This window comes from Notechis scutatus, chromosome 3 (assembly GCF_049901735.1).
Source record: "Notechis scutatus isolate UNSWTSFEM ecotype Mainland chromosome 3, rNotScu1.2, whole genome shotgun sequence".
Taxonomy (NCBI): Eukaryota; Metazoa; Chordata; class Lepidosauria; order Squamata; family Elapidae; genus Notechis; species Notechis scutatus.
In genome coordinates, this window is record NC_142011.1 from 196,563,168 (window position 1) to 196,570,667 (window position 7,500).

At 43.5% G+C, this 7,500-nt stretch overlaps 1 protein-coding gene across 3 annotated transcripts in view; it reads left to right on the plus strand.

The window, feature by feature from the left end:
- Positions 1–7,500, plus strand: part of NSMCE2 (NSE2 SUMO ligase component of SMC5/6 complex) — a 250,083-nt gene that overhangs the window by 235,459 nt on the left and 7,124 nt on the right. For all 3 annotated transcript variants that reach the window (XM_026679135.2, XM_087962183.1, XM_087962182.1), the window contains one exon: positions 990–1,096. In XM_026679135.2, coding sequence (XP_026534920.2) covers positions 990–1,096 — 107 coding nt within the window. The remainder of the gene's footprint in view (positions 1–989; positions 1,097–7,500) is intronic.

Genomic DNA, 7,500 nt, shown 5'->3' on the forward strand with positions numbered 1-7,500 from the left:
ACTCAACTAGGTGACATCATCAGTGCTACGAGAGAGTGGGGAGACTAAACATCAGTCTCTTCTAGCTTTGATACTAGTACCTAATTGGGTACTGAAATATCTACAAGAAAACAAACCAAGCACCAAGGACCCCACAATGATAACTAGAGAAGACACCAGATTCACAGTTGCATTCTGCTCTCGTTCCGCAATATGAAATCATATGCTGGAGGTTACATACATGTATAATGTGTCTCTTGCTTTATTTTACGTTTATCAATAGTTTTGGCTCAAGCCTGCGTTAAAATTGTTGAAGAGGAGTGATACTTCTTTTGTACCAAAGTGTGAAATGGTTGCAGGCTGATTTTCTTCTCCAAACAATCCCACCAGTTTGTGCACTATAAGTTGGACACAAAAACTGGTGTGGTTGAAAACCAAAGGGATACAATGCCTAATGGACAATTGAACAGAGAAGATTATGGTCTGGGGTGATTCACTTTCTTTGCTTGCTTTCTGCCTTATTTCTCTAATACATATATTTCTGGTGGCCCACTGATATTTTGAAAAACAAAAGTGAGCCTACTTACTGTATGCAATTTTGAACATACGCTATTTTTTCAGAATGTGGAAAGGATGCCTTGTTAGTTGGGACTCAGGTTTTACCATCCTTGCAGGAATCCTATTCTTTTTTAAAGTATTTATGTTTTATTTTCCCTCTCTTCCTTCTCTTCTTTTAACCCTTGATTCAGCAATCCTTTTATTTGTCCTTCCCTCCCTTTGAGCAAAATACCTGCCTATATCTCCATGTATGATAAAAAAAACCAATTCCAAATTATTTCATTCACTGGCAGCCTTACATCACAGTAATAATCATAAACAGCAGTAGTCGTAGTTGTCAGTGAATGGGGTTTAATTTGTTGAGCTGCAACCATAATACAGAAGCCACTGGCAGACGCTACTGAGTTGTTGATTTGAACAGTCGGTTATGCGGCCCAATAACTTTATTGCAGGAAGAAATGAAGAAACCAGTTAGGAATAAAATCTGCGGCCACACCTATGAGGAAGAAGCCATCTTGGAACACATCCGGCGCAGACAACAACATAAGAAGAAAGTCAAGTAAGCAGTCCTGTGTGTTGATGGAGAGAGAGGGGAGGAGGGAGGGAGGGAGAGATTGAGAAAAGGGGAAGGGAAGGGGAAGAAGGAAGGAAGAAACCAAGGAAGGGAGAGAGGGAGGAAAGGGAGGGAGAGGGAAGAGAAGGGTAGGAAGGAAGGAAGGGAGGGAAGGGGAAGGAAGGAAGGAAGGAAGGAAGGAAGGAAGGAAGGAAGGAAGGAAGGAAGGAAGGAAGGAAGGAAGGAAGGAAGGAAGGAAGGAAGGAAGGAAGGAAAAAGAGAACAAAAGAGAGTAGAACTCCTCTAATAGAGGTCATTTTTGCCATTTATTCAAGTTACAAAAGTAAAATGCAGATTGTGTGACTCTACAGAATTCTGGCTTGGAAGCAAAGCCAAGACCAGATGTGCATCTCACTATCTCATAATGACATGGGTAGTTTTCACCATTACATTTTCTCATTAAAAATATTGTGCAGAGTGACAACTGAAGGATGCATTTGATATCACATCCATAACATGTAGGCCGCTGTTACGGAAATTGAAGTACAGATAGTCCTCGACTTACAACAGTTTGTTTAGTGATGGTTCAAAGTTACAAAGGCACTGAAGGAAGTGACTTGTGACTGTTTTTCACATTTACGACCATTGCAGGAGCCCCGGGATCAAAATTCAGCCTGGTTGCAACTGACTCATATTTATGACAGTTGCGGTATCCTACAATGCGATCCTCTTTTGCAAACTTCTTGACCAGCAAAGTCAATGGAGAAGCCAGATTCACTTAAAAATCATGTTACTAATTTAACAGCTGCAATGATTTGCTTAAAAGCCGTGGTAAGAAAGATCATAAAATGCGGCAATGCATCATTTAACATCCGTCTTGCTTAGCAATAGAAGAAGCAATAGCACTTAGACTTATATACCGCTTCACAGTGCTTTACAGCCCCCTCTAAGCGGTTTACAAAATTAGCCTATTGCCCCCAACAATCTGGGTCCTCATTTTACCGACTATGGAAGGATGGAAACTGAGTCAACCTTTAGCCGGCAGTGAACAAAGTCAGCCTGCAATACTGCATTCTAACCACTGCGCCACCACGGCTCTTAATTTTGATCTAATTACGTTTGTAAATGGAGGATTACCTATCAAGAATTCCTGTGTCTCCTAGTCCTTTTAATAGGTTCTACTCCAGCCCTGTTCAGATGTGTTGGGTTGATAATAAGGTGCCATCGCATGGCCTCCTAGCAACCACACAGTTTAGACTTTCTTCAGAGTAATCTGTCTCCAATTTAACTTCCAAGTCTTTCCAACGCTGTACCCATCGCTACTGTAATTGAATCCACCCTGCTTCCTACTATTTGATAACAGAGAACAGATTAACAGAGTTGGAAGGGACCTTGTAGATCATCTAGTCCAACCCTCCCTCCGCCCAAGCAAGAGACCCTACACCATTTCTGATAGAAATCTTCTTGAAAGCTTCCCGTGATGAAGCTCCCACAACTTCTGAAGGCAAGCTGTTCCATTGGTTGATTGCTCTCCCTGTCAGCAATTTTTTCCTTATTTCCAGGTTGAATCTCTCCTTGATCAGTTTCCATCCATTTTTCCTTGTCTGGCCTTCAAGTGCTTTGGAAAATAGCTTGACCCCTTCCTCCTCTCTGTGGCAGCCCCTCAAATACTGGAAGATTTCTATCATGTCTCCCCTGGTCCTTCTCTTCACTAGACTAGCCGTGCCCACTTCCTGTAACTATTCTTCATATGTTTTAGCCTCCAGTCCCCTAATCATCTTGGTTGCTCTCCTCTGCATTCTTTGTAGAATCTCAACATCTTTTTTTATAGTGTGTTGTTTCTACAGTTTATAGATTTGCCCTCTTCTCTCTCCTTCCCCTTCCCTCTTTTCCAGAAAGCATATTGTATCCAAACAGCCTAATTTGAGCTTGGTTGCTTGGGCCTTCAGTGAGAGCTCTGGATTGCATCTCTTAATTATCCCCAGCTACCACAGTTGTTAATAGGAACTGTAATCTGACACATCTGGAGGAACTAAAATGGGAAAAGCAGCTTTCCTCTGAGCTTACCTGTCCTGGATGTCTGATAACAGTAGTACAAATAATCAGATGCTAATTACTGTATGTCAGTTGGAGAAAGAAACAGCTCTTTGAAGTATCAGTCCGGAGGATATAGTGTTAGCCATAAAGCAAAGCAATTTGGAGCAGGGAATGAGGAATTCAATACAGAAGCAGGCCATCCGTTCCCCTAATTTTGCTTTCCATCCCAAAGTATGGCTTCTCATATCGTAACTAGTAGCCAAGGCAAGTGGCAATATTATTTGGTACTTGGGAAGCTTATGATTGTCGCCATTCATTCCTTCACCCACCTGCCTGTCCGTGGCAGGTACTGCAGCGTGTAATTTCTCTCTCAAGGTATAATTAACACCAAGTACAATATTAAGATGAGTCAAACAAGGATCCAGATGAAATATCTACATTAGAGAGTTATAACAGGCTCTGTTCTGACTAGTTTGCTGGATTGCCTTTGGCAACTTTAGCGCATAAAAGAAACTCTCCTGGATCAAACCATTGGCCTGTCTTGTCCAGCCTTCTAATGTCAATTTACAGGTTAACCAGAAGCTTCCAAGAAGATATGGAAGTGATGGACTTCCTCCATTGTGGTTTCTCCAGCAATTGGTTTCTAAACCATGCTACCCCTTGTTCAGGAAGCAGCAAACAACCATCATTTTGATTATCCATGAATTTGTATTGTCCTTTTTTAAAAAACACTATTTGAATTGATGGCCAGTCTAGAAAATGGCAGTAAAAGGCTGAAATATAAGAAGGAACAGTTCTTGCTGAGCCAGCTTCTGCTTGTATCTAAATTTCTAGGGGAAAAAAATAACATTTAATAATATCCAAGTTAAATATTTAGATCTGTAAACTGCAGGAAAACCTATTATCTAAGCTCTGACCTTGTTTTTAATTTCTTCTCAACAGACTCCAGACTTTATCCCACAATGTACAGGAACACCCTTTATCTCCTTCCAATGATTCCTTTCTCAGTTCTTCTTTTCAGAACGCACAAAAGCATCTGAGCTGTTGTCTGAATGACATTGTCTGGTTGCTTAGTCCAGAGTTGGCTGGGTTCATACATTGCTCCGTATCATAACCAGGGCCTACAAAATGCACAGCAAGATTCATTGGAGATGATCAATCAAAACTAGATGATGATGATGATCTAATGCAACATGTCATCTCAGCTCAATCAAGAGCGGCCAATACTTTTTAACTACTTTGGAATCCTGTTGTATCACTTTGCTGTTTGAGATCTACTGATGGTGTTTCAGGAAGGAAATAGATTGTTTTTCAGATTTCCAGCAATCTATAAAGTAATGTTTTGGCATCACCAGGTGAGTTGAGTCCATGATTATGGATGTTCTGGTGCATCAGCCTTGGGCAACCTGCACACTCTCGGTGTTTCTCAAACTTGGCAACTTTAAGATGTGTGGACTTCAACTTGGATTGTGGATTTAGACTGGAATTAAAGTGTTAAAGCAGTGTCATCTCAACACTTGCCACTATGCTGGGTTTGGGATAAATGGATTCCATTTTTAGGCATCTCAGTAAGTAGATGACAATACTCTGGAATGGGACATCTTCCGAACTTCTTTCTTACCATAGACCAGTTAAACAGATAACAGATAATCAGAGTTGGAAGAGACCTTGTAGGTCAACTAGTCCAACCCCCTGCCCAAGCAGGAGATCCTACACCATTTGTGACAGATGGCAGTCCAGTCTCTCCTTGATAGTCTCAAGTGATGGCGCTCCCACAACTTCCGAGGGCGAGCTGTTCCATTGGTTGATTGTTCTCCCTGTGAGAAAGATTCTCCTTATTTCCAGATTGAATCTCTCCTTGATCAGTTTTCATCCATTATTCTTTCTCTGGCTTTCGGGTGCTTTAGAAAATAGCTTGACCCCTTCCTCCTCTCTGTGGCAGCCCTTCAAATATTGGAAGACTGCTATCAGGTCTCCCCTGGTCCTTCTCTTCACTGGACTAGCCATGCCCAGTAACCGTTCTTCATATGTTTTAGTCTCCAGTCCCCTAATCATCCTGGTTTCTCTTCTCTGTACTTTTTCTAGAGTCTCAACATCTTTTTATAATGTGGTGACCAAAACTGGATGCAGTACTCTGGGTGAGGTCTTACTAAGGCTTTATAGAATGGTATTAGTACCTCACTTGATCCAGTGTTTCTGAACTTCAGCAATTTTAAGAAGAGTGGACTTCTTAACTCCCAGAATTCCCCAGCCAACCATGCTGCCTGGAGAATTCTGGGAATTGAAGTCCACCCATCTTAAAATTGCCAAATTTGCGAAACACTGCTCTAGATAAAGAATTGGTGAAGCGCCCTTCCACATTATGAAGCTGGTTTCCTAGATAACTCTCAGCAAAGTTCTAGAACATGCTAATGGACATATTCAGTATTAAATATTGTCAGTAATATATTTTCAGTGTTTCAATCTTGGTGTTTAAAAGGGTTCCTTTCAGGTCCTCTTTGGGTGACCCACTCCCAACAAATTGCTGTATGCTTCCCAGACTCACAGTGTGCGTGAGGGGTGCTATAAAAATATGATAAATAAAATAAATAAATAAGACACCTCTCCCCCCCCCCTCCCTGTTGCTGTTTCAGGAGCCGAGAATAATTGCTGAGCAGCAAAAGTACCAGCCTTGCCTGTGTCATACAGCTCCTTTTTGACTGGAGGCTTTCTGGGCAATTTCACAGAATTAATTAATCTTGGTAAAAACATGTGCCAAATAAATAATAATTATCTTCACCTCTTTGTAGATTGGGAGAAACAAACCCCAAACTGTGAGACTCTGTGGTTTGCCCAAGGCAAACGCACCACGCTGGAGACACAGCACCAGAGAACTGCCTTTGTCGGTCTGGGGCAAACGCCTTCCCAGACAGGATCTGGGGCTGCCTGCGGAGAGAAGGGCCTCTCGAGTGGCTGCGGCTGAGTCCGACTCTCCGCTCCTGGGCCCCTGTGCCTGCAGAGGCTGCACATCGGGGCCGGAGAACAGGTTTTATCAAAAAGGCCTTGCAGTAGTCATATCTGCAGCACAAGCAGTTTGAAAATGGGCCGGGAACATGTGGCAGAGAGCATTAATACTCACATGTTATGGGGAAGGCGAGGAAGATACTTAGCAGTTGATTTAACAGAATGAGAGATTTGGAAGGGACCTTGGAGGTCTTCTAGTCCAGCCCCCTGCTCAAGCGGGAAACGCTACGCAGGGTATCAAACCCAAAGCCCGTGGGCCAGATCTGGTCCATAGGACTGCCCTGGAAACAGCAAAGGACTGGCCTGCAATGCCCCTGGCAGCTAAAACAGAGTTCAGCAGGGCCACATGCAGCCTTCCTGGGCTCCATTTTTGGCCGTGACGGCCTCCTGCAGCTCTGCCAGCAAAAATAGAGTTGGCGGGGGGCACATCAGAGGTGGTATTCAGCAGGTTCTGATCAGTTCTGGAGAACCAGTAGTGGAAATTTTGAGTAGTTCGGAGAACCGGCAAATCCCACCTCTGGTTGGCCCCGCCCCCATCTCTTCTCTGCCTCCCGAGTCCCAGCTGATCGGCTGGGTCTTCTTTGGTTGCCCTGCAGAGGAGAACAGAGCTGGGAAGCAGGTTAGTGGGGTGGGGAGGGAATGGGGGTTTTGCAGTATCCTTCCCCTGCCACGCCCACCAAGCCACACCCCGCCCACCAAGCCACACCCACAGAACCAATAGTAAAAAAAATTGAATCCCACCACTGGGCCACACACTCATTCCGGCCACACACCCATCCCGGAGGTCAAACACAACCTTGATGTGGCCCTCAATGAAATCAAGTTTGACACCCCTGCCCTATACCATTTCAGACAAATGGTTGTCCATTCCAGTCTCTTCTTAAAAACCTCCAGTCATGGAGCACCCACAAAACTTCTGGAGGGAAGTTGTTCCACTGGTGAATTGTTCTCACTGTCAAGAAATTCCTCCTTAGTTCTAGGTTGCTTCTCTCCTTAATTAGTTTCCATTCATTGCTTCTTGTTCTGCCCTCAGGTGCTTTGGAGAGTAGATTGACCCCCTCTTCTTTGGGGCAGCCCCTGAGATATTGCAACCCTGCTATCATGTCAACCCTAGTCCTTCTTTTCATCAGACTAGACATACCCAGTTCCTGCAACCGTTCTTTATATGTTTTAGCCTCCAGTCTCCTAATCATCTTTGTTGCTCTTTGCATTCTTTCTAGAGTCTTAACATCTTCTTTTTATTGTGGCGATCAAAGACGCATTCAGTATTCCAGGTGTTGTGGGCTGCTTGAGCAGATTATATACAAGTTTCATAAATCATTATCTCCCCCTTCCCTTGGAATGTCCTTCCACCCTTTCAAGACAGATCT